This window comes from Pseudocercospora fijiensis, assembly GCF_000340215.1.
Source record: "Pseudocercospora fijiensis CIRAD86 unplaced genomic scaffold MYCFIscaffold_4, whole genome shotgun sequence".
NCBI classification, from domain to species: domain Eukaryota; kingdom Fungi; phylum Ascomycota; class Dothideomycetes; order Mycosphaerellales; family Mycosphaerellaceae; genus Pseudocercospora; species Pseudocercospora fijiensis.
Window position 1 is genome coordinate 5667027 of NW_006921535.1, and position 26466 is coordinate 5693492.

The window sequence follows — 26466 nt, forward strand, 5'->3', positions numbered from 1 at the left end:
TCGAGCGTTATCTATAGCTAGCAATCGATAGTTAGGATAAAGGTGTAGACTATAGCAAGCTATTCCGCCGAGCTAGTATAACGATATAATAGTATAGCAAGTCGGCTTTGTATATCCACTTCTAACGGTTAGAACATAGCTTTTGTATACACAAATAAAAGCGCTTAATCGGCGCTATAATAGCATATAAAAATCCTATATATCCGATAAGGCGTCGTTAAGTAGTGTCGCCTCGAAGGTAGTAGGTATCATTCTACAACTAGTGCTAAGCCTCCGCTTTCCGTACCCCGTATTTAGCTTGCTACGAAAGCCGACCCTATATACTTTAAACGACTACAACTTAGCGTATAGAGCACGTATCGATATGCGGATTTTTGCCTGAATAATTTAAAGACGTATACAATATATTAGGAAATGTATCTTATATACCCGTGCCTTTTATATCGTATAGTGTTGAGATAAATGCGAAAAAAGCTAAGGGATTTAGGGTCTAAGTACGGGGTCTTAGCGGCAAGACTAAGAGAACTCGGATACTAAAACGCATATAGTATATACTATATAGACGATATATAGAAAAACTGAATAGACAGAATCTAAGCAAAGCATATAGACTAACTTATCCGTGAATTTCGTAGGCATCCGTTACGTAGTAGTAGTATTGTATTGTAACTATAAAGCCGACCTCCTCGGCTTGCTACTTAGTTAGCTTTCCGCCTTATATTTTATACTATTAGGTAGACTCGACATGTCTTTAGGTATGCGCTTAGCCCTCCAATGCCTTAAGAACCTATCTACTTCACTCTTAATCCGGAAGAAGGCACTATTAGAAGGCACTTCCTTCTATAGGTCGGCTAGCTTTTCCTTATCCTTAATTATATCTAAGCTCTAGTCCTTTAAAGCTATCTAATCTTGCCCTACTTTAATGCTTATAGCAAGCAATAGAAAGCGCTTCCGAAGCTAGCGGTAGTAGATAATAAGTATACCTGTATCTGTCTCATCGTCTATAATAGGCGGACTTAACCGTAGAGCGCTTAGTTAAGGTTAAATCTAAGCTTGCGGAGCGATAGGTAGTTGCTAATAATAGTATAGCGGCGGCGGCGGTAGATATAACTATAGAATAGGCTATAGTTAAGGCGCTCTATAATAATAGTATTACTATTAGACTAGCGGCTTAGGCTTCTTGCCTCTGCTAGCAGCCCTGCCTTAGTTATTCTTATTAGGGTGTTTAAGCCTATAGCACCGCATTATCTCTTCGATAACCTTCTTATTTAGTGCCTTAACCGAGCACTTATCGTTAAGAGACATCTGATCCCTCTAGAAGGTTAGTATTGCAGCCGTTAGCTTATAGTGTCGACCTATAAGCTTATAATAGCCTACAACGTTGGCCTGCCTTCTAAGGGTATACTATAGATCGATATAAGCGTATACTTTGCGAATAGCTTTATACTGTTAAAGCCGGCTATTAGTGTCTTCTATAGTAAGCTAATTAGAGTCCTTCTTCTTCTTCTTCTACTTAGCTTTAGCCTCTTTCTATAGGTTAACTAGTAGACTCGATAGTAGGTCTATAGGATTAGAAGATAGGGTGTTAGGCTATAAAGACTAGTAGACAACCGCTTTCTCGTCGTTCTTAGGGCTAAGTTTAGCAAAGGGTGTATCGGCTCTATAAGACTAGTATTCGGTTACAACTACCTAAATAGTAAGAGGGCTTATTAATCGGAAGAACTTAATAATGCTATTACTACGACCTATCTATTCAAGCTACCCTCTAGTTATTTAGAAGCTCTTGCTTTTACGCTTTCTATTCTTTGTAAGTAGTACCTGTACCTTACAATCGCGGCGGATTAAGAAGTGCTAGAAACCCCTAATATTAGCATAGGCTTCTATATTAATAGCGGCTCGGTCAATTAGCCTCTTTAGCTTCGTAGTACTACCTTCTATAAGGGTATAGTCTTTACTAAGGTCCTCGCGGTTGAAGTAGACCTATAGCTCTAACTAAGTAATATCCGGCTCTAGCTTAATAAACATAGACCTCGCTAATCTCGCTAGTATTAGCTTCTTCGTTAACCTTGCAATAGGCGTAGCTTTATTAGAAGAGATAGAAGCCTTCTTAGTCGGCTTCTTAACCCTCGTACTAACCTTCGTAACCGTAACTTCTTATTCTTCTACTAGCGCAGGCTCTTCTGCTAGCGCAGGCTCTTCTACTAGCGTAGGCTCTTCTACTAGCGTAGGCTCTTCTACTAGCGTAGGCTCTTCTACTAGCGTAGGCTCTTCTACTAGCGTAGGCTCTTCTGCTAGCGTAGGCTCTTCTACTAGCAAAGTATCGTTTATTAGTAAGCTAATATTACTTTGCTAAGTCTCAGCGATCTCGATAGAGGTAGCATCCGCTGCCCCGCGGCTTAAAAGCTTAGGGTTTTTAACAGTAAGAATAGGCCTTCCGCCTACTAAGCGTAGGGGCAGTAAGGACGTATATAATACTATCCTTATTATAGTAGATCGATTTACTAAAGGCGCTCGATATATCCTAGCGCGGAAAGACTAGACTACTATTAATATAGTAGAGGCGCTATAGAATAATATCTTCTATATCTATTAGGGAACCCCTAAGGGGATCGTATCCGATTATAGATCGATACTAATATCGCACGATTAGAGCGAAATATACCTACAGCTAAGACTAAAGCATCGGCTATTAACAGCCTTCTATCTATAGACTAACGGTTAAACAGAGAGGTAGAATGCTACCCTATAGTAGTACCTACGTAGCTATATTAATAAGAACCCTAACGACTAGGTTAACCTCCTATAACCTATAGAATTCGTATACAATAATAGCGTATACTTATTAACTAAAGTTTTACTATATATAGCTATAATAGGCTAGAACGCTGCCTTACTATAAGACCTACTACCGCTCGAGGCTAAGCGTAAGGAAAGGGAAGCGCGTTAAGTACTAGAGACACTAGCGGCAATAGAACGTATCTAGAAGATGCGAGAAATCTATACTAAGATAGCTAAGAAGCTAATAAAGGCTTAAGAATATTAAAAGGTCTACTATAATAAGCGCTATACGCTAATAACCTTTAACTAAGGCGATATAGTTATACTTAGTATAAAGAACCTCCGTATCCGTAAACACCTATTATCTAATAGCAAAAGAAGACCTAAGCTCGTACTAAGATATATTAGTCTATTCCGCATCCGAGAAGTTAAAGGCTCCTCTATATAGGCCTATTAGTTATAGCTTCCTCCTTATTATACTATCTATAACACCTTCTATATATCCCTTCTTAAACTATACTACTAGCGCGAAGGCGATAAAGCGCCTGCTAAGTTAGAAGAAGTCTTAGCTAATAGTAAAGGACTATAGTCTATAGAGCGTATACTAAAGCATCGGACTAGGCAAGGCAAGAAGGAGTACCTATTAAGATAGCAAGGCTATTCGCCTAAATAGGACTCGTAGGAAGCCGAAGGTTCCTTTAAGGATATAACTAAGCTATTAGACGAGTATTAGACTAGTATAAAGAACAAGAAGAAGGCTAAGAGCTTATAATGTCGCTAACGCTACTAGAGAAGGCCTAGGACTAATGCTACCCCTAGGGTATTATTCGCTAACTAATTAGAAGCTAGCATACCCGGACAATAAGACTATACTATAATAGTAAATACGCACCGAATGTTAATAAGCGCGCTACGACGCGTTAACTAATCGTATACTCTTTTAAGGGCTCTACCTCTTTACTAATGCGCCCTATAAGGCCCTTCCCTAGGTATTTAGGTCCCCCTCTTATTCCTTTATTCCCTCGAGGCCTAGGCAATCGACGAGGGTACGCGTACGAGCGAATAATAATAGTAATAATAACGGCGTCGCGCTACGAGCTAGCGGTATATCGGAAATCGACGTAGTCGTATTAGTAACGGTGTTACTAGGTTATTGTTAGTTAAAGAAGGAAATTAGAAGCAAGGTGAAGTTAGCGCTAAGACGGCTAAAGCCGCTATTATTAATATTACTTGCTATTATTACTACGCCTATAGGAACAACCTTACCTATACTATATACCTAAGGCCGGAACGCACTGTACTAACTAGGTTAAAAGAAGCCGTTCGAAGGGTTTAAGGCTTAAAAGATTAAGCGACTAATAGACTAACTAAGGGCAAAAATATAGAGCTAAGCTAGCTAGGGTCGATCTTGTAAATAATAGGTTACTCCTCGATCTTTCCGACCCTTTAAGTAAAGCGAACCTTAACTACTACACTTATAATAGCCTTTATTTATAGAAACTAGACGAACTGTGTTTTTAAAAAGATAAGATTAATTAACACTTAAAGGCTGCTAAACCTAACTAATTAGGGCTAGCGAAACTACGATAGTAAATAATAGCCCTCGTAATAATAAGAATAATCCCTCGGAGCGGATATTTCTAGGTCTTTTAGAGTAGACGCAAAGAACTCGAACGATATTACTTAGAACGGAGGCAGTACTACAATACCTCGTACGCCTACCTATTATAGTAGGGAAGACGCGCTCGTATTGTAATTAGTCGATAGTCCTTAATTCTTTTAGATATATATTACTTTATTATATATAAGGATAGCGCAGTTAGAGTTGGGCGTTGTATTATATTAGAGGTAAGGTTTAATATAGTTATATAATCGGTAGTTGCGCGTTTAATTTAGCGCGGACTAAGCAGCTTATTAGCCTACTAAGTTAGCGGCGATAGAGGCTAAGATTAGAATAAAAACCGGCTACAAGGGCGCGGCCTTTAGAAGGGAAGCGTATATTAGGACTAAAGAGGTTATACGTAATTGGTATATAACTAGGCTCGAGTAAAGCTAGGGTCTTAATGCCTTAAGTAGGGCTTAGCGCTTAGTAATAGGCTAACTCGCCCGCCTTCCTCCCTCTTCTCTTAGATTCTTATCGAATACTACCTATACCTACTACTACCCTATCTACCTGCTAATATACCCTTCTTATATTAAATTTATAAATTTAAGGAAAAAGGGAGGGATAGGAAGGGATAGATTAGGAGATATGAGATATAGACTTGTCTTTAGGTAAGATTTAAGCTTCGCTTCGACTCTATTTTAAAGAAAAGACTACGCCTATAGTAAGGTTTAGTTTTATTTTATTCTATAATTTTTTTTTATTTATTTTAGAAAGAAAGTATCGAAATGAGATATAGACGCTAGTTAGTTTCGATAATTACATCTATACTTTCTAGTAGATTAGCGATAAAATACTTTTCGGATTAGATTATTATAATAAAGAATTTCGTAGAACAAGGGGTTATCGTAAGGTAGGTTTATAGAAATTAGAGAGGAGAGAAAAGGATATCTTAGAGTTATAGGTTATAAGGAGGGTTAGATCGTTTACTCCGAGTCTACTCTACTTTAGAGTAGATACTAGGTATTTATAGAGGGTTTAGGATATAGGTAGGGAAGAGGAAGTCTTTATAGTAATAGATCGTAAGTCTAGTAACTTAATTACTAGTACTTCTATAGGTTTAGGAGTCTAGGAGTTTAATATATAGTTTAGGTAGCTATATAGAAGAATAAGAATAGGGTAGAGATTATTAAGAATAAGAACAACTACTAGATAAGGTAGGATTTACAAGAGAGAGATATAGAAGGAGAAGGATAGTATATAGAAGAATAGGGATAGAGATTATTATTAACCGTCGGATAGGATAGGATAGTATTCGTAAGGAAGCTATATAGAAAGAAAGGAATAGAGATTATTATAAACGACGGGATACTAGGTACTAACGAGAATAAGTAAGATAGTATTTCTAAATAGTACTATTAGGATATCGTTAGGAGTAAGGGTATATAGGACGAGTATTAGGTTATATAGTAATATAATAGCCTCCGATCTATTCGTATATAAGAATAATCTTAGAGAATTATAGAAAGAAGAGAGCGTAGATTCTAATTTTATTCCTATCGATAGGGGTAAGCGACGTAGCTACTCTAGGTATATACGACGTAGCCCTTATTAATACGGCGACGTAGCCCGCTAGCGGTCCGCTATTAGACCCTAGTTAGTTAGTAAAAGCTCGGCTCGTCGTAATCCCTATCGTAGTAGACTAACGCTATTAGTCTACTACTAAGATTCTTATAAGTACGACTACGATTTTAGTTCTCTAGTATTTATTATAATATATTATTTATTATTATTTATTTGCTATATATATACCTAGCGGTATACGTAACTTTTAAAGGCAATCGATCGAGTATAGCTTCCTAAATAAGTATCGACTCTACTCTAAAGTTAAGACTATACTATTTACTTCTATTCGTAGTACTATTTAGAGAGTTAGGTTTTAGAAGTATCGCTTATTATAGGTTAGCTAGATTGTATCTAAATCTATCGGTAGTATTATAAATTTATATATACTCCTAGAAGTAGTTAGAAGTTCGATATAAATTACTATACTTCTTAACTACTTCTCTTTAATACTAGTTATAGTAAATAAGATTGTAAGTTACCTCTAATTTAGATAGATATTAAGTAGTTATATATACGTCTAGAGACTATAAGACTACTATAGGAAGTAATATACTACTACTTCTCCTCGAAACTTTAATCTAACTCTCCTACTAGTCTTCGGATATAGAGTCGAAGTTAGAGAAGCAGACTAGGACGTTTATAACTTCTAGTAAACAATTCTAACTCTCCTATCTAGATCAAATCCGTCGTGCAATAAAGTGCTAACTAAATGCAACATTCCCTTCCGAAAAGAAAGGTAGTCGCGAGCTCGCCGTCGTGCGTAGAACACCGGTTGGCATAAGAATTACCTGAATTCCGAAAGACATTTTTGCTGCCCTAAAGAAATTGAGATTGTCACGATCCATACCTGCAGGTCTAGATATTGTCTTCAGCCTGGTGCACTGCCATTAGACCTGCAGTTAGATTCTGCAATACCTACAGGACGTCCATGATTTCTGACAGATCTGGAAATCACGAACACGTCGTATGGGTCTCGACTCTTCAGCTCTTCTTCGACAGATTCTGATGCCGAGGACTAATGAGGTGATGATGGCCTCCTCCGCAAAATCGGGGACGAGACTGAAGTGAATGGCGCCCTTGCCAACGAGATCGGTCTGTAGCATCTGTGAGCGAGAGTCTGTCGTGGGGGTGTTGGTTAGGGAAGGAAGTTTGCCAATCGGTCATTCCAGGATTGCTTGGAGCGCATCCAGAGGCTGTACGTGCCTTGGACTCGCTGACATGCCAATCTGCAGTAAGGCGATTACTCTGATTGATCTGGTCTATAAGCTTGGACATGGCGTTCGTTTCCACGAGCAATTCGATCGAATGGTACGATATGTCCACATGGAAAGAAGGAACGCTAGTCTGTAGAGCTGTCTCGGTCACAAGTGTTTTCAGCAAGTGCGTTTATACTCAGATCAATGCCTCGCAAATCGACCCAGGTAGCTGCTAAGTGTAGCCTGTATACTCAATCGGCGTGCGATTTCAGCTAATTGCAAGATTCCATAACTCGAAGATATTCTTACCGTGGCTGAAACACTTGAGAACGCCTGCGAGCTTCCGCACACAAGTGTCTCATCTTGTGGAAGAACCATCGTAGTCGAAAAGTCTTATCCATAATGCGAGACACGTCTCGCCGCTAGACGATCAGCGTTGGTGGTAATTCTTAAGCAGTTCAGGACTCCTTCATAAATGCTTCAGACAGTTTATCGTAAGTTTTTCACAGCTATTCAAGTCTTACGTCTTCATTTCCGTCATTTCCTCAGTCGTCAGGTACCATGCCAGGAAGATACCCAAGAAATCAAAGCAAAGTTGTTCGTCATCGAAGACGATCTCGCGCTGAAGCCATTGTGGCAAATCGTCAACGAAGTACTGATTCATCTCAACCACCGCTGGTCAGTCCAAGAGTCAGTGTCTTTGGTGAGAAGCAGAGTTCCGGAAACTCTTTCCTCTTCGCGACTTCCAAGCCATCATCTGTGAACTTCCATCACGCCAAGGTCAAAGTCAGGCAGATGCGCAGCGGTCAAAGATTTACGCTGTCCCGTGAGAAACATTGTCCGTTGGAACTTGCTTCGCAGTTGATCAACCATCTCAGTGACAAGTCAAATGCTATCGGTCTTGATCCGGAGCATAAACTTCGAGCGTGGAAGAGTAAGCTCGACGCCGCACTCCAGAGGTTTAGAAAGCGGCAGCGAACATGTCCATTTGCGATTCCCTCTACGAAACTCATGCAGAAGGGTGTGGATATCATTAGCGAGATATTCTTCTTCGATGCCCTACGACGGTGTCGGTTCAAGTGGAGGATAGGCTTGGCTAGACACAGTCAGGCGTTAGGTCTTTGCAAGCATAAAAGAAAGGCCCATAGCTGGACAGACGTGCGTATGGATCCGGCTGATGTCCACCGAGATCATCCATCACACGCCAAGTATAGCCATGTCGATGGCATCGTCGCAACGTTGGTACACGAATGTGTTCATGCCTTCATCTCGACTTACGCATGCAACGACTGGAGATTCGACGAAGATGAGGAGACTCCACGACCCTGGCGGATATGCAGCAATGCTGATTGTCGTGCGACAAGACTTCGTAACATCGGCGAAGATGGACACGGAGTGGTTTTCATCCAGATAGCCAGCCATGTGGAGGCGCACGCCAAGCGGGAACTTGGGCCCAATATTGATTTTGGCATAGAGAGCAGTGTGCGGCATTGCTTCAAGAACACCAGCTTCATAATGACGTCCAACGAAATCGAAAGTTGTCATATCGAATCGCGAATGATGCTGCGACAGTTCGTGGCCCAAGCCGAGGGCATCCAGGAACGGATCGACGAGTTGACCAGCAGAGGGTATCGTGGCGACAAATCTGGGGTGGGTTGGCCAGTGACCCTTCGCAAACGGCATTGGAGAGGGATGGCATTGAGCGATCGATATAGAAATGTGCCGGTTGAGAGGATTCCGTTCTGAGAAGCTGATATGTGGATGGAGCAGAAGTCCTCGCGTTGTGGAAGCTGTTGGCAAGGAGGAAAGTGAAGCTGCAGAGCCGTTAGCAATAGATGGCCCTAGCTCTGCGGTGGTTACAGAGCAAATTTTGCACTATCGTCCCTTGACTCCCCAGCTACCACCAGTACCAGCATCGACACCACCACAACACAGTGAAAGAACAAGACCAGCAACACCTCCGCCGACACCACCATCACCATCACCATCACCACCACCACCACCACCACCACCACCACGACGTAAAAAGAGATGCAGTACACGCTGGAGAACGAGGTCCGAGAGGACGTGTTCGACTGGTTTGCGGACGAGTACGTCCGAGAGGTAAAGTTTGCACACTTACACCCTCGATCAGCTCCTCGCTGTGATAGGCACTATCCTTCTCATATCTCTTTCGTTATTCTTTGCTTGTTGCACTCGCCTGGAGCCGGACAGTTCGACCTTCGCACCTCGTCAGCTCACCTCGTCGCCTGCGTTCTGGATGTCCACTTCGCAGCACAACTGGCCACCGCGCGCCTTGCCTCAGCTCTGGTGCTTCTGGCAATTGATTCCTGGAAGAGCGGCTTTCAAATGGGCGATCTGCTTTGTCACCTGGAAGGAGATGGATCACACTCAGCTCTGCTTTCTCAGTCCTGGCGAGGGAGCTGGATGGCGAGCGGTATCTGGATGCATAAATGCGACTCCGGGAGCGCTCTGTGGTGGGAGTGGACTTTCGCCAGCATTCCAATAACCTGACTCTCTTCCCGCTGCGGCTCGCTCTGCTCGGCAGCAGTCTTCATGCACGTTCCTTCAATACCACTGTCATATGCACTCGCTCCACTTTCGGAGTCAGCCCCACACCTTGCACGTTTTTCTGCTCATGAGCCGTCACCCTGCAATCCAATGAACTTTTGACATGGTGGAGTTTCATAGCCAGCCTCGCGCGTGAGCTTGAAGCTGAGTTGGTTGCTGCACCACCTTCCTCCCTCATACAACTCGTCGGCATGATTCCTACCTTGCACCGCACTTCTTTTTCACTGCCTCCTCCACACGTCATCGAAGTCGAGAGTCTTGGGAGCGAGACATCGAATCCATCCATCAAGCAGCCAGCAGCTCCTTTGCGGGCTTGTTGCGCTGCATTGAACTTCTTTCTTCGCTTTAGTGGACATCCCCTGTATCATCCTGCTTAGGGAGGTCTCTGGAACTGGTACAATCTTGGTGTATCTTTATGGGAATCCCGGATGGCCATTCTTCGCGCGAGAACGAACATCATTCACAGCTAAGCGACATACCTCGAGGGCGTACCCGGCAATTCCTTTGTTATACTCTTATACTGTCCATCTGTCTCGAGTCGCAGGCGGTGAATACTGACACATTATAGCGCGACCCGCGCATGCGCGCGGTCTATTTCCTGCTGCTCCAGGGCGCTCTGGAGCACGACGGCCTCCTCGGTCGTATTTACGACCACCTGAACGGCAACTGGGCGTTTGGCGACCGCCCAATGTGGCGCCGAGTGATCCAGGTGCTTTACCTCGTGATCAAGAGGAGAACCTCCACCTGAAATGTAAGGCAAAGCATTCCACCTCCCTTTCCGCCCCCCAAAGACCCTTGTCGATCGCCGAGCCGAGAGCGAGAGCTTGTTGCCGATGAGCTCATCATTCACCTCGAAAGATTCCACATCACACTTCTTTTGGCCATCTCCACGCCACAATCCTGCACATAGCACTTCACCTCACAATCAGACCTTCATATACCACACCTTCACCCTGAAGGCCACAACCAAACTCGTCTTCCTCTTCCTTTTCCTCGGCCTCCTCATGGCCTCCCTCCTCCAACGCCTCATGCGACCCTTCTCCTCCACATCCATCCACTTCACCCCGGAAACCACATCCCAAATGACAGTCCCCGACGGCGCCCAGCGCGCCACCATCGCCGCCGGCTGTTTCTGGGGCGTCGAACACATGTACCGCCACGACTTCAAAGACAAAGGCTTACTGGACGCACGCGTAGGCTACATCGGCGGCGACACCGAGTCCCCCAGCTACCGCGCCGTCTGCAGCGGGCGAACCGGGCACGCCGAAGCCTGCCAAATCCTCTTTGACCCGCAAAAACTCTCGTACAAAACCCTCATCGAATACTTCTACAAAATGCATGACCCCACCACCGCCAATCGTCAAGGCCCCGATACAGGCTCGCAGTATCGTTCGGGCATTTTCTATCATGATGAGGAGCAGAGGAGGGTTGCCGAGATGGTTACCAAGGCGGCGAATGAGCAGTGGTATGCTGGGAAGATTGTTACGGAGATCCTGCCGGCTGGACAGTGGTGGGATGCGGAGAAGTATCATCAGTTGTATTTGCAGAATAATCCCGGGGGGTATGAGTGTCCGAGTCATTTTTTGAGGAGGTTGCCGGAGCTTAGGTATGAGTAGGATACAGGGGGTGAATAATGGGAAATTTGATGCTGCTTCTGCCTGATGGATATGTGCTGTGCTGATTGCGTTTCACACCGTGGTTGCTGTGAAGGGGATTGAAATGGAGCTGATTTGCGAGTAGGTTGTCGAAGGTTACGATGTTGCTTCCGCATGGCATTATGAGCCGTGCTCCTCGCGTTTCATACCGTGCTGGCTGCGAAGTGGAATGGAATGGAGCTGATTTGGAAGTAGGCACGACACTGCTTTCGCATGCCGCCATGAGCTGTGCTTCTCGCGTTCGACACCGTGGTTGCTGAGAGGCTGAATTAAATGGAGCTGATTTGCAAGTAGCTTGTCGAAATTGCTTCAGCCTGCCGCCGGGAGCAGTACCGTCCAGTTCGCAGACAGTGTCAGCTGCAGAGTGTGTGGAAATGGAGCTGATTTCCGGGTAGGCCTACGATTTCACGACTGTTCTTACAGGAAAACTCTACCAACTCCGTCGCCATACTACTACTGCGCTTCTCGGGTATCAAAGCGTGCGTCTTGCGTCGATGGATGAAACGGAGCTCGACCCAATATTCCACCTGCGAGCCTACCACCTCGAGCAGCCACAGCGTCGCCTTCGCATTACCCTTCTCGTCAAACCCCACTACGCTTTGCAGTACCCAGATGTCTCTTCCAGTCCGACAAAGTCGAGCGTCTCGAAGAGTCCATGTCACTGCTAGCACGACGGGACTGCAGGGATGTGTCGAGAAAGAAGCGGCGACTATATATCGGACGGGTCGTAGTACGCTTGCAATGATGCGGAAGACTTTCATAAGACTGGGCTCGACTTCATCCTTGGCGCTATTAGCAAGTCTGCATCGAAGGCGTAAGGGAAGGCCGGATGGTACTCTCATATTCCAGCTCTACAGTCACTCATGCACCATCCATTAGCCAAAGCTGAGCACACATCCCTTCGCTCAATGAAAGACGGCAAACTCCAGCGAGCCGAGTACGAGGCTTGCTTGTAATTTGTCGATTCGCCTAGTGGATCTTGTCGAAACGTCCTTCCAACAGGGCAACTAAAACCCTAGCCGTCAATAATTCCAGGCAGTCTGCAAAATCCTCTCTTACAACCTCAACGGCGCCACCAGTCATTCCTCTATCTACAACTCAGCTATTCCTGAGTAAAACGATATTGTTCAATGATCGCTTGAATTGAGATGGACTGGTCTACCTAGCAGCGTGAAAGACGACGTTGAATGTTCTGGGTGAGTGAATATTCATAGTGTGTTCACACGCCTTATTCTAACGAACGAGGATGTTGGCGAAGGTCTAGATCTTATGAAGAGGGACTAGTTGTGCTTTTAATGTTGCCGAGCGTGTTTTTTTGTGCATACAGGAAATGGAGAGATGGTTGTGAGGTAATGTCTCGGTATTTTCAGGCTTACCATAAACGTACATCCGAGCTTTCACGTGATGGTAGAATTCATTCGGGCTTGGCAGAAACATTAAGTTGAGTGTCCAGTGCGGTATCAGGCTCGAGTGCTCCGGCATCGGTCGCAAACAAACATCATCGGTCGCGGAATTGCGCGCAATGTCCTGGCACAGCGGCACCAGTTTCGACCCACCGGCGTCCGCCCTGGCATCGTCGGCGCACGCATCGCCCACCAGTCCCGCCGCCGACGACGACGGCGCCGCGAGAAAGAGAAAGCGCATTTCGGTGGCCACCGAGAATGGCGACGGCGGTCCGCTGCAAGCGCAATCGCCCGGTGGAGGAGGGGTCGGCGGCGGCGGCGGCGGCGGCGGCGGCAGCGGTAGCGGAGCTCCGGGCAGCGCTGGCGGCTTCGCGGGCAGTCCGACCAGCAACGGCAACAAGCAGCGACACCAGCCCGGCGTGAAGCGCGCCTGCAATGACTGTCGCCAGCAAAAGGTCAGTCGCAGTCACATGCAATCCCGCTCCCGCCATGCCACCCCCTGCTCTCCCACCAATCATTCATTCACTTGCCCGTGCTGACTGACATGCTTGTGTACAGCTTCGATGCAATGTCGTCGCAGGCCCGGGCGACCACTATGTCCCATGCGATCGATGCAAGAAACACAACCTGAAATGCAGCATCGACGATGGCTTCAAGCGGCTGGGAAAGAGAGCCGCCCACGAGGAGATGGTCAAGGAGCTCGAGAAGGCCAAGGCCAGGCTCGCTCGCTATGAGGCATTGGGCATGTACCTGCCCGAGGAGACGCCGCAGTCAGCCTACACCGGCAGCTATCAGCCTTCTCCAGATGGTGGTGCTCCAGTCGCGACAATGGGTGGAAACAGCGCGTTCGTGGGCGCCAACGAGGCTGCTGCATCGCGGAGCTTGCTCGACCTCAGCCAAGGGTACCGCGAGCTGGCGCCGACGAGCTATCCATCCATCACGCCTGGAACATCGCAGACGACGATTGGCAGTGTGACCTTGAGCGAGTCGCACATCCTCGACCTCTACCAAGTATACTTCAACCACTATCACGATTTCCTACCTGTGCTGGACCCCAAAGCGACGTACGAAGACTACTACGGCCATCATCCGCTTCTGCATTGGACCATTGTCGCCATTGCTGCACGCCGCTATGAAGCAAAGCCTGGCTTGTTCGTTGAGCTGCAGCGGCCACTGGAAGAGATTCTCTGGACGACACTTTCGCAAGTCCCGCAAACCTACCAGGTCTGCAAGGCATTAGCACTACTCTGCGCATGGCCTTTGCCGAGTGCGTCGACATCGCAAGAACCGACCATGATGATGTGCGGAATCATGTTTCAGCTCGCCATGCAATATGGCTTACATCGGCCCTCGCATGCCCAAGACTTCAGCAGATTCCGCATGGAGCTGCGCGAGGAAGACATCGCCGACCGACTCAACACTTGGGCCACTGTCAACATCGTCGCGCAATATGTGAGCACAGGTATGGGCCAGCCCCCGCTTTCCAGATGGGCCTGGTTTACCTACGGCTTGCATCTTGATCGAATGAAGCCAGAACTTCAGCGACGATGTCAGATTGAGAAATTCTGCGACACCGTCACCCGCACACTCTTCACCATGCAGCGCGACCATATTGTGGAGGTGGACCAGGCGCAGCGAGGTCTTCAGATCGACATGTACGCCCGCGAACTCGGCGAGCTGGAAGTGACGGTTCTGTCGACCAGCAATTCATGTAAGCTCTTCATAACCAATCTCGCCGAGTGGCGCTAACAAACATCATAGCGATTGAGATCCTCTTCCTCAAAGCCGCAGCCCTCCATCTTCGTCTCACCGCCTTCTTCGACAAGCCGGGTCAGCCCAATTGGCTTGCAGACCTGCGCAACGTCTACATCGCGGCCTCCGCACTGTTGGAGCACGTCAGTGAGATGAAGGCAGAGCAATTCGCGTACGTCCCTCGCTACGTCGAACAAATGATGCTCGCTGCATCCGTCACCCTCCTCAAGATCCTCAACTCCTTCTACGCCAAGCATGTCGACACTGTGCACGGCCGTACACTCTTCAGCCGCGCTGTCGGCGCCCTCCGCAAGCTCAGCGTCCGCTCCAACGATCTACCCCAACGCCTCGCAGAAGTCATGGCCCAGCTTTGGCTGTCCAGTGGAGCTGGCGAGCAAGAACTGTTCAAAGCAGACACACGCAACGATTCCGGAGAAGAACTCCAACTCAAAGTCCGCTGTCGCTCCTCGCTTTCGGTCCTCTACGACGCGATCTGGCGCTGGCGCGAGAAGGCCGGCAAAGCAGGAGGCGACAATCTAATCCACGACATCCAAAACCCAACAAAACTCCCCGACACCAACCGCAACACGCCCGTGCCACCCAACGGCATGCCGGAAATCGCACTGCAGCAGCCAAGCACCGCCATGAACATCGGCCAACACAACGACCTCGACGCCATGAACTGGGACGCAACTTTCGGCGGCAACGCCGTCTTTGATCCTCTCAGCTGGGCTCTCGATGGGAACATTGCTGGTCTTGGTCAGCATGGTCTTTTTGGTGCCAACGATCCCCTTGGAATGCCGTATCAGGTCTAGGAGCCCGGTATGGAACATTTTGAGGCTTTGGAGTTGGATGTTTGGAATTCGCCGCTTTGGCTTTATGATTGATTAGATTGAGTTTGTGTATGGGTGTTAGAAAGCGAGGCGTTTTGTGTAGATTTTTGAGATGGGGTTTTATGGATGGGGTGAGGTGGGGTGGGGTTTGTAGAGATTGTGGATAGTGCTCGTGTATGATGCATGATGATCTCAAGTCTCCGGTGTGCGAATGATTTCGATTTTGATTCTGTGCGCTTTTCGAAGTGCGATGTTATGTCAAAGGCCTTGTATGACACGCCCGAGTGTCCTGCAGAAGATGTTTTTGCGGAGCTGTTTGGAATCACCTACTGCCTGTACAAGTGAGCCCACTCTACGTTGCTCTATATAGCTCTTATACTTAGGGTGGCTTAAGGTTTTATATGACAAGTCCGGGGGTTTTATAGAAGATGTTTTTACGGAGATATATAGAGGAGTTAGACGAGGTAAACTTAATCAAACCTAGTCTACTTACCTCCCGTATTGGGGGGATTTTGAGGGAATGGGGGTATGGTGGTGTTTAGGATGGTTTATTGGTTGAATGATAGATGGTGTTGTTATGGTTGAGGATGGATTGGTGTTCTGGTTCGTGGTGAGGAGGAGGAGATATGGTTGACTAGCTGTGATCTGGGAATTGGAGGATGGTGAGGGTTTTTGTATTCGTCCATATCGGTGTTGGTGTAACTCGCTCTCTCCATTTCCGTAGGGTATTTGGTCCCTAGGTCTGCTGCAGGCACTTAGAGGAAGTAAGGTCTTGGGGAGCTTGTAGTCTGATGGAGCGTATACAAGCGTTGAAGAGCATCGCATGACTGAAGTGAGGTCGGCCGCAATCTGTCAATTGGGAAGAGACCAGAGGAAGTCCTGTGAGTTGTTGTATTGATCTACACCGCTGCTGCTACACGTCGCTCTCGATATTCCCGCAAGATCTTTGGCACCTAGGTATGCAGCAGGCACTCAGATTAGGTAAGACCTTGGAGACGATGAAGCGCATGAAGCGCACAGGCCCCCAGCAGAGTTAAGGGCCCAATTCAAGCTGAGTAGACAGCAGAACCGTTCGTGTAGCCATCTCTTTCAGTGCCGGCAACCGAAAAGCTCCAATTCTGTGCACAGCTCGCCTTCCATTTCTTTCCACCTACATCGACACCCAAAGTCGCCATCGGCCGCAACCACCATGGCGTCTCGAGAACACTTGGTCCGTCAAAGTAAGTTGCATGCAATACATACCAGTCCAATACGCACTAACAACCTGCTTGTCGAAGAACTGGGCTACCAGAACGACCACCTACGCAACCAGCGCGACCACGCCTTAGCCAGTATGCGCGCCATGGAGCGCGATTGGAATGCTATGATCGCCGATCGCGACGGCAAAATGGGTGCTTAGGGCCGCTGGAGCGATGGGAAGGCGTTTCGATACCGCCCTCGATGCCGCACTGGTCCAGTTACAGGCCGACGTGGAGGATTTGGGGCGGGAGGGGGAGTGATTGGCGTGTGAGAGGCTGGGAGTGGTGAACAAGTTAGCCTGGGAGAGGGAGAGGGAGATGGGAACCTGTCCGAGGGGCGAAATTTGGAGAATCAAGTCCGACTGAAAAGAGATGTGATCCACTGCAGCCAGTCGGGTCTCTCGATCTCCGTCGTCGTCTCTTCCATCTCAGCTTCTTCTGTCCGCGCTTGTCTTCGATCGCGATGTGTCCTCCAACGTTTTTTCCGAGCGCGTGCCGCGGGTGCACACGCCTTCCACTCCTCGTCGGTGAAGGTTTTGACGGCCACTTGTGCAGGGAGTCTGGTGCCACGACTCGTATTCCACACGCGTGCCCTCGCCATTCGCTTCTCCTCCGAGCCGACGAGATCGTTCCACCTCATGCCCAGCAGCAGTGCCGTCATAAGAGCGTAGGCGGCATCGTTGCTGGCGTTGTGGACTCCGACCAGCGCGGAAACATTGCCGAACAGGTCGCGTTGCTTCATCCAGTATTTTGGATCGATGCCGGCGGTGCGAGCGATGCCAGATAGGCGGAGGGTCCTAAACCTGGTGCCTCGGCGCCGTGCTGCACGCGCCAGGTCGAAGGTATCCAGGATGGAATGGAACGGCATGTCGGCGCCGGAGCATTTTCTCATGTCAATGGCATACAAAGGATCTCTGCGCAGCCTCTGGATGTCTCCCTCTACGGACTGCCCGACAATGACCAATTGACCCGGGTCGTTGTCAGAGTCCAAGGATGCGATGACTCTTGCAATCTCCTCTCTGGCCTGGACATGGGAAAGTCTCTGGGTGCTCGCGAACAGAGAGGGAGCGATTGGCTTTGGATCTAAGCTGGATGTTGCTACTGCTATATGGTCTACTCACTGGTCAGTGCCGAAACAAATGGCAGCAGTGGGAGATTGCGTACGATGCTCCATTTTGGCGAACCAACCATGCCCGTAAGGCCCAAAAGCCGCACCTCTGATGTTCTTCGTCTTCAGCACCGAGATCCCGATCTCGGTGATTTGAAACGAGCCTGGTGACGGCCGCCATTCCAGGTCCAACGATAAGAGTGTGACATTAGACAAGCTACTTTCAGCGGCGCGAAGTCCCAGCATGGATTGCAGGCTGTAGATGTCGCCACAGTCCTCGGGTCTTCGTCTGGACGATCTCAGCAGACCGGATCCGGGTATCCACCGCCGGAGCCCGAGAGACCGGAGGACTGCTGGGCTGACACGACTTTGGGACAACCTCGCTAGGAAAGATGTACGGTTTTTGAGATTTGGCGTCGGAAGCGGTACGACGCTTGATTGCGCGGTCAGTAGCGCGAGTCGCTGCTGTGAAACTGTGCGCAGGGGCAGTAATGTCGAACGTCGAGCCGCGACGCGATTACGCCCGCTGAGAAGGGGCTTTATGGGCTGGACAGAAGCCTCGTTGGGAGCAGAGACCACGGGCAAGGCAATGGGCGGTTTCGGAGCTTTGCGCCTGGATTTGAGACTGCTAGGTTTCAGGATCTTCTGGCCCCTCTGGACTTTTGTCGAAACCATAGCCGCTTTTTAATGCGGGTTGGCGCCATTACTGCATCGGTAAGGACTGGAATCGACAGGCCATTGTCATTCTGATGGAAAAGTGAAGGACCGAGTGTTGAAGTAAGTGAAGTGTCTGGGGAAACTGGGTCGGAATTCGGGAGCTGACAAAGGATCCCAGTCGGCTCACAGTGCAACGATCGATTGAACGAAATGCTAATACATCACTATATATACAAGCAGCATAGGGAGAACTGAAAGCTCTCCAGTGCAGTCTCGAGACTCGATATCATTTGACCTGATTGATAAAGGATAGCAGAGGGAGCAATTGATAATTGATTGAAGATGCATGAAATCTGATTGAGATCTCGCTTGCCGCTAGCGCCTTTCGACGTGACGTATGGATATGGAAATGGCTTCACTGACAAAGGAGTCGAGGCTTGTGCCTCCGCGTCAGAGCCATGCCTCTCCTTTCACCCTCGACGCGAATGACAAACATCAGCATACCGATATCGATCACATCCAAGCCGCATGCGCATCGTCGCCTGCGTCCAAAGTACATTGCTTACTACACCGCGATCCATCTCAAGTCGAGCTCCCTCCCATCCACCCTCCCGAGTAGCCTTCTACGCGACGACAACGACGACGATGGCCCCAAAACGCAAAGCAACCTCGCCAGTGCGGCCACCGGTCAAACAGGCCAAGCGCGAACCGGGCGCGGAAAACTTCGACCATTCGCGCATTGCAGAGAAAGTGGGCATTGTCCAGCGCGAATTCTATCCACCCGAAATGTCCAACGAACGATGCAAGCAGTACAACGATGGGGAGATACCGAGGCCAAGCAAGCTGCTTGAAGACGCAATCGCTGCGACCAAAAAGGAGCGCGAAAAGATCAAAACGGGCGAGACAGTGGTGCATTGGTTCAAGAGAGATTTGAGGCAGTACGACAATAGAGGCCTGAGAGCAGCGAGCGAGCTGGCCAAGAAGAACAACGCGAATTTGGTTTGCATGTTCATCGTCAGTCCGGAAGACTATCAAGCACACTTCACCAGCAAGGCCAGAGTGGATTTCGATTTGAGAACGCTGGAGGTTCTGAAGCAGGATCTGGCCGAAAAGAACATTCCGCTGTACGTCAAAACTATGGAGAAAAGGGCAAAGGTATTGCCGCACATACTCTCCTTGTGCGAAGAGTGGAATGCCAAACATCTGTTCTGCAACATCGAGTACGAGGTGGACGAGCTGCGACGAGAGACCCAGCTCATCAAGCAAGGCCTGAAGAAGGGCATTTCTGTGAATTGTCTGCACGATGATGTGGTGGTGAAGCCGGGAGATCTCATGTCTGGAGCCGGTAAGCAATACTCAGTCTACACTCCGTGGTATCGGGCTTGGGTAAAGTTCATTCATGAGCATCCATACGTTCTGAATGTCAGCGAAGCCCCGGATGCCAATCCAGACTCCGCCAAGCAGAAGTTCAAGGATATCTTCGATGCAGCAATCCCGCCTGCGCCTGAGAACAAGCGTCTTTCCGAAGAAGACCGGAAACGATTGGCCTCAATCTGGCCTGCCGGCGAGCACGAAGCCCAAGAACGACTCCAGCGCTTCCTGAAAGAGAAGATCAACAAATACAAAGACACCAGAAACTTCCCGTCCGCAAACTCGACTTCAAACCTCTCGGCACACTTCAGCGCCGGATCCCTCGCAGCTCGAACAGCCATTCGTGCCGCACGCGAAGCCAACACCGCCAACAAGCTCGACGCCGGCATTCAAGGCATCATAACCTGGATTTCCGAAATCGCCTGGCGAGACTTCTACAAACACGTCCTATCACACTGGCCGTACGTCTGCATGTTCAAACCCTTCAAATACGAATACAGCGACATCGAATGGGAATACAACGACGAGCACTTCCAACGCTGGACCGCCGGAACCACCGGCTTCCCCATCGTCGACGCCGCAATGCGCCAATGCAAACAAACGGCCTACATCCACAACCGCTGCCGCATGATCGTCGCCTCCTTCCTCGCCAAAGACCTCCTCCTCGACTGGCGCCAGGGCGAAAAGTACTTCATGGAAAACTTGATCGACGGAGACTTCGCTTCGAACAACGGTGGTTGGGGCTTCTCCGCTTCCACCGGCGTGGATCCTCAGCCTTATTTCCGAATTTTCAATCCTTGGCTTCAGAGCGAGAAGTTTGATGCGAGCGGGGAGTATATCCGGAAATGGGTGCCTGAGTTGAAGAATATCAAGGGTAAGGCGATTCATGATCCTTATGGACGCGGAGCCGCGAAGGAGGCGGAGAAGGCGGGGTATCCGAGGCCGATGGTTGAGCATTCGATGGCGAGGAAAAGGGCTTTGGAGAGGTATAAGGGGGGTTTGGGGAGGAGTACGGCGAATGTTGGGGGTGGGGTGCATAATTGAGGGCTGCGGAAGTTGGCTTTTCATGCAACGGCTTCGGCGGGAAGACACATGAGCGCGGAGTGAAATGAATCAAGAGCCGTTTTGGGAGTATCGTGTCTGATTTTCAGACTCTACTTCCCAGCCCGGATCTGCTACGAAACTACATGTAGCTTCAGGATGCCGATGCCATCAGGATCTCTTTTCAGCCTCGTCCGCTTTGCATCAGTCACCAGCTCCATTCCGGCAACCTCAACTTGGCCCAAATCTTCCGAACTCCAATCGCCCAGTGCACCAACCACTGTAGCGTGTGCGAAACTATCAATGAAAATTCACTAGTCCCCATGGACTGCGGCTCGCTTGATACCTTCAGCCAATACTACATGTAGCATGGCCGACGCCTTACATCACCGAGACGAGGGAGTTGGGGTCGTTTCGGCAGTTCTCAGTTCGATAGTGGAGTGCTGCAATACGAGAATGGTAGCGATGATCGGTCCAACACTCGAGATGACACCACCATGCACTTGAGTACGTGGAACGAAGCGTCTTGCATTCCGCGGACCGAGCCTCGTCTGGTGGTGGTTGAGGAAGATTCGGTGCTGCTTGGCGAGTTTCCATTTCAAGTTCAAGCCAGTCCAATGTACCTGGCCGATTAACACTTGCCTCTGGTGCGAGTAACTGTGTTGCTCTGGAGCACGGAATATGGCATCTTCAAGACGGTGATATCGTTCTCCTGACCGACTGGGGCAGCTCATAACGTCAACTTTCTGCGTAGTCACGCTGTGTGAGGTGGCCAATCCTGGCCTGTTGGAAGTTTCCAGTGGACTCTACGGCATTCGTTGATGCCTTGAAACGCAGTCCTGTAAGAAGCAGTTCCATACGAAAATGAGGTTGGGAAAAACAGGCAAGGCCAGACCAGTTATCAAGTCGATGATATTCGTGAGTGACGACTGCGTGGTTTTATGGATGAATGTGGACTCTGCAAGCTGCATCGTTCGTTCCAGTCGATCGTCTCGAGAAGAAGTACAAGGGATACAATCAACGTCGTTTGGAGCAACTCCCAAAGCTTTTTGTCGATGAGCTTGGGCCGCGTCATATCCCTCAGCCGGGACTGAGCATTTCGATGAAGATGAATCTGCTATACGAACTTCAATTCGTAACGCCATGCAGCGCACGTAGGATTCGTAAGGTAGTGGCCATATAATATCGTCCTGGACTCACGCTGCTGTCTCGCCCTCCAACGGTCTTTGTCACCGCCGCATGGTGTCGCAGCAGACTGAAAAAGAAGATCTCCGGAAGTGGCTACTGCTTTCTCACCCATCTCTCCGCGTTGCGTCTTCGGAAATAAAGGTATCATATCCAACGACGTAATCGCGAAACCGAACGCTCGCTTTGGCCTTAATTCTTCATCTCTCTCCGCATGGTGTCTTCGTTGTCAAAGGTATCAGATCCAACGACACAATAGCGAAGTCGAACGCTCTCTGCCCACCCATCCGAAAAAGCGTTGGCGGCGATAACTGTCAACGCTCGAAGCTGTGAGATTGCACATCCTTCGATCTTTCCTCAGCCGCACACTGCACCTGGCTTATGGTGGCCAAGCATTGGAGTCGTAGCGATGTTGCTTTTCGATCCTTCGATGTCGACTTGCAAATGGTTTTTCGAAAAAGGCATTGGTGGCGATGGCAGACTGTCGCCTATAGAGTAACCAGTGGCATTGTGCAATGCTCTATTCAGTCCGAAGATCCGCGTCGCCGGCCTCTGCTGGTCGAGGACCTCGTTTCGATTTCCGTGCTGATAGATAAGACCCAGGGGCTGGAAAGATGGTCGTTCAGAGGACGGAAAAGAACTTATCAGCGCAAGCCCTGATTCACGACCACCGTCTTCCAACAAGGAGCCTTCGATATCCGTGGACCGTGGGCAAATTAAACGAAGGCAAGGCAGTCGTCTCGACGGTGTTACGTCCATTTCTTCACTGTCTCATAGTACCGGTGTCCCGGCTCTTGCTGCGATCTGCCCATCTTCCGTCTGTGACCCAAATCGTGCTCGAAACTCTTCCTAGACTGTTCGAGCCGGGAGCTTCTCGTGACTGCACAGTATGATTGCGATGCGCCTCAAATGTCGCCGAATCTCCCGATCACTGCCATGCTGCAGGATCCTGAGGAACTTGGGATGCGTTGCTGTGACGGCCGCGCGGTGGTTACAACTCGTGTATCAAGCTGGGATGGATTTGATGGAGCATTGTCGACTTGCTGCAGCTCGATGAACGAAGTCTATAGCGCACGCCACCCCATTCGAGCATGCCAGGGACACGGCAACGATGTCGTGCTTCTTGGACCACTTTCTGCGCGCTCCTTTTGGTCCGTAGATTTGCGAATGTCTTGCCGGTACTGCCACCAATACGCGCAGAATTCTCTTGGAGGGACTTGTAACTGCGCTGCTGCTTCGACGGCTTCTCAGGTATGGATCGAGGGATCGAGCTCTTTGCGTGACTTTGTCAGTTGCTGCTTGGTGTGGAACAGATCTGGATTTGCGATGCCAGAGCTGTTTGTCCGTCGATTCTTGCAGACGCGTCGTTGATTCAGCCGGGTGGTTGACGAGGAGAAGCGTGCTCGCCGAGGACGGACCCACGGTTCGATGCGCGTGTTGCGTTGCGCTGGTAAATGCTGTAATGCACTGGGCGTTCGACACCAGGCTGGCCGCCAGCAGCACACTGCCAGCGTCAAAGAGGCTTTGGAGGTTGTTGATAGATGTTGCGAGTGCCTTCCAGATGGTGGTGAAGGCAATTGTAATTTGTTGGCAGTGGTGGTGGCCGCAGTGGTGAAAAGGTGCTGCTGTTGATGATGCATTGCGCTGCGTAGCATTGGCAAACCATCCGGGCAGAGGAGGAGAACAAGCTCACATTCCCCTTCCCAGCACCAAGTCCGCCAAGGATGGATTTGACTATTATATACGGTAGGTAAAGCAGCACCAATGTCTCTGGTGAGGCCTAGCCAGCCAATGATCCAGAGACCGGGAGTGAGATTGCGGCCGGCGTGTCGCAGTCAAGACCTTCCATTTGTACACAGTTACTAACATTTCACAGATGGCTCAGGGGCTAGCCGAAAGCCCCGGACGGTCTCAAGATCTACCGTTCCATCCAGGTGCAAATGAAATCGATCACTGAAGAAGCAAATCGAGCCTGCTCAGATCTATATTTTTTGCCATTTTTTTGGTGTTCATTATTGGTGTTGGTTTTGTCATGTTCAGATGGATGAGTTTCATATGGGTCTTGGCGCGTTGTGTATTGTTTTCATCGTTCTCATCTTTTGCGAGCTTCAGTGGCTCCGCGCCCACCACTTGATTAGCGTACGCAGAAACATACCACAACTGCTCGCGGCATCGACTTCTGCCGAAGCATTGCACTGAATGTTGTATACAATAAGATCAATTCTCGTATGTTCTGCCATTGTTTTATGGATCAGCTTCATGTGGCCTTGGCATTGCTCCAACTTCTTTTTGCGCTTTTCGTCCGTTGCGACCTTTGGCAATTCCATATCAATATGCTACGCCTCGCTGGTGCAAGTATACCACATTTGCTTGCTGAGACAATGCAAATGGAAGCGATCAGGCAAGGTTGACGATGTTGTGGATTTGCTGTCTCAGGGGCTCGAACTCCAGCCTTCGCTTGCTCACGACTTCCACACAGCGCCAAGCAGTTCGAACGCCAGTCGCAGCTTGAAACTTCGTCGAATGCCAACGACCGTACACTCAAGAAAACGAGGAGCAACTCTGCAGACACACCGCACACACTCCACGTCGAATTGCCATTGAAACGCGCCACCACAGAACTGTTGAGGAAACAGCACAGAGCACTTGTAGCGATGCCAGACCACGTTCTAGCCAACATGCGAGAATACACCACGCGAAATGAGGACGACAAGGTGCGGGACCTGGGGCTGGACCATTTGTTGCACACCGCGCATCCTCAACTCCAGGCGGGACGCATGCCACGAGGAGATATAGATTGGACAAACCGCCCAATGCGTAGGGACAGTACGCTGCTCCTTGGTATGCTCCCATACAACAACGCTGTCTACTCACCCTCTGCGCTCAGAAATACTGATGAAAGATCAAGCTGCGCTTTTCACACCATCGTATCGTTAATGACAAAAGAGCTCCAAAAGAACAAGAAGCCCGAAGGGAAGTCCATTGAATGAATAACCACGCGTCCGTCAAATGGATCAAGTTCCGCGTCCAGAGTCTCTGCTAGAGCACCAAGCTTCGACTTTCACATCTTTGCGCCCTCGTGTTCAGTCGAGCTCGAACGCACTACAAGCAAGAAGTGGATACCATGAAACGATCACGCGTCAGTCTAAGCACGGCGTCTTGCGCAGAGAGCTTGTCACAACGCAGCTCAGATCGCAAACCAACTATTTGGCCTTTCGACCTACAGGGGAAGCAAGTTCGAATACGTGTGAAGGACATGGAACAATCACACGGTCGGCAAAGACTAGCCTTCTCTCGGCAATCATGATATTCCAGTCGCGCTCCACTGCGCGCTTCCTTGCTGGGGCGTAGTCAAGCTGGTCGAGCAGGTGGCTTCTGTATCGACGGCAGAACCTTACGATCGCATAGTCTTCATATTGCAAGGGCAGCAGTGCGCCTTTCCGTTTCCTTCCGCAACCCTCCTGGGGTAACATGTGAGCGGTCTCGGTTTGGCGACGAGCGAAGAGAAGATTGCCGCAATCGCCTCTCTACAACTCCCCGAGAAGGTGCAGAAATTAGAGCACTATATCGGTTTGACGAACTAGCTCCGACAACAATTCCCTATTGCGCCCAAATTGCAGCGCCACTCCAGGCAGAAGAAACCTGATTGCTCAAGGGCTGGCCCGGTTTCTGGGAATGGTCGTCGCAGCGTGGAGGGATACCGTGGCTCGGTTGGCCTTCGTAAGAAGACGAACTCCAAGGAACTTCCCGAATGTCGTTCTGGTGCCAGGCCAGAGTGTCTTCGAGTAGCTGCTGACACCAAAGAAGGAGACGGATCTCGTGAACCGTGGTCCAGACAACACCTATCGTCCCACTAACACCCAAACAACCGCAGAATCGACCAGCTCTCCTAAGAAACAGAGACGACAATCGCTAGGCGAGGAACTACAACAGCAGCTTCTCCCCCCAAGTGACACAAAGCGTGTTAATTCGCGGCCTTTTAACCGCTAGGATCAGAAGCACAACGACAGAAGCCGCGAGCAGGCCAATTTCGGCGGCGACAAGAGTAGGCAATTCCAAGGAAATGCTAACAATACTGACCAGGAAGGCGGACAACAGCGCGATAAAGCGCCGTAAGAAAGCCAGGCGAACAAGCATAACGATCATAGCTACTTTGGCGACGCCGATGGTGACCCCGATCGTTTCTCCGACCCTTACGATTTTGAACCCGGTGTGGACGCACTTTTTGCGGGAATTGGTGATCGCTCGCCTCTTGCACTGAACTCGGTCGTTCAGACCAAAGAATCGCACCAAAGGAGGCGGAACTCGCGTGCTGGCTTGCAGAGTCAATTGGGGAGCATGCGCTAAAGACTCACTGAGAGATGGAAGCATCATTGCACTTGAATTGAAGGCATATCCAGTCACCCCGTCTCGACCCTTGTCGCGTCGGAAGGAGATCGATGGAGACCT

The 26466-nt window shown here is 49.2% G+C and overlaps 7 protein-coding genes across 7 annotated transcripts; 5 read left to right on the plus strand and 2 right to left on the minus strand.

The window, feature by feature from the left end:
• Positions 1-7225: 7225 nt before the first annotated feature.
• Positions 7226-9712, plus strand: MYCFIDRAFT_85489 (uncharacterized protein; the record flags this gene model as incomplete). The annotated part of the gene is made up of 4 exons (XM_007928620.1): positions 7226-7315; positions 7713-7759; positions 7887-8853; positions 9338-9712. 4 exons carry the CDS (start codon positions 7226-7228, stop codon positions 9710-9712), a joined length of 1479 nt encoding a protein of 492 aa, XP_007926811.1.
• Positions 9713-10778: 1066 nt separating this feature from the next.
• On the plus strand, positions 10779-11435 carry MYCFIDRAFT_154183 (uncharacterized protein; the record flags this gene model as incomplete). The annotated part of the gene is made up of 1 exon (XM_007928621.1): positions 10779-11435. The coding sequence occupies one exon, from the start codon at positions 10779-10781 to the stop codon at positions 11388-11390; it is 612 nt and encodes a 203-aa protein (XP_007926812.1). The 3' UTR covers positions 11391-11435.
• On the plus strand, positions 11436-12643 carry MYCFIDRAFT_175073 (uncharacterized protein; the record flags this gene model as incomplete). Its single annotated transcript, XM_007928622.1, has 13 exons — positions 11436-11469; positions 11500-11514; positions 11557-11593; positions 11625-11678; positions 11721-11793; positions 11825-12063; positions 12098-12117; positions 12183-12228; positions 12254-12285; positions 12309-12381; positions 12432-12541; positions 12578-12599; positions 12631-12643. 13 exons carry the CDS (start codon positions 11436-11438, stop codon positions 12641-12643), a joined length of 768 nt encoding a protein of 255 aa, XP_007926813.1.
• Positions 12644-12996: 353 nt separating this feature from the next.
• On the plus strand, positions 12997-15162 carry MYCFIDRAFT_107517 (uncharacterized protein; the record flags this gene model as incomplete). The annotated part of the gene is made up of 4 exons (XM_007928623.1): positions 12997-13077; positions 13246-13287; positions 13391-14543; positions 14594-15162. Coding segments are annotated over 4 exons (1845 nt in total), but the record flags the coding sequence as incomplete, so codon positions are not given.
• Positions 15163-17007: 1845 nt separating this feature from the next.
• Positions 17008-18916, minus strand: MYCFIDRAFT_175075 (uncharacterized protein; the record flags this gene model as incomplete). Its single annotated transcript, XM_007928624.1, has 6 exons — positions 17008-17743; positions 17777-18417; positions 18471-18602; positions 18646-18773; positions 18816-18863; positions 18895-18916. 6 exons carry the CDS (start codon positions 18914-18916, stop codon positions 17008-17010), a joined length of 1707 nt encoding a protein of 568 aa, XP_007926815.1.
• A 149-nt stretch (positions 18917-19065) lies between these two features.
• Positions 19066-20835, plus strand: MYCFIDRAFT_47206 (uncharacterized protein; the record flags this gene model as incomplete). Its single annotated transcript, XM_007927647.1, has 1 exon — positions 19066-20835. The coding sequence occupies one exon, from the start codon at positions 19066-19068 to the stop codon at positions 20833-20835; it is 1770 nt and encodes a 589-aa protein (XP_007925838.1).
• Positions 20836-20966: 131 nt separating this feature from the next.
• Positions 20967-23672, minus strand: MYCFIDRAFT_175077 (uncharacterized protein; the record flags this gene model as incomplete). Its single annotated transcript, XM_007928625.1, has 14 exons — positions 20967-21129; positions 21162-21190; positions 21223-21312; positions 21336-21455; positions 21491-21561; positions 21591-21636; positions 21666-21949; positions 21973-22238; positions 22272-22368; positions 22392-22756; positions 22785-22921; positions 22950-23060; positions 23093-23300; positions 23329-23672. The coding sequence occupies 14 exons, from the start codon at positions 23670-23672 to the stop codon at positions 20967-20969; spliced, it is 2331 nt and encodes a 776-aa protein (XP_007926816.1).
• Positions 23673-26466: the final 2794 nt, after the last annotated feature.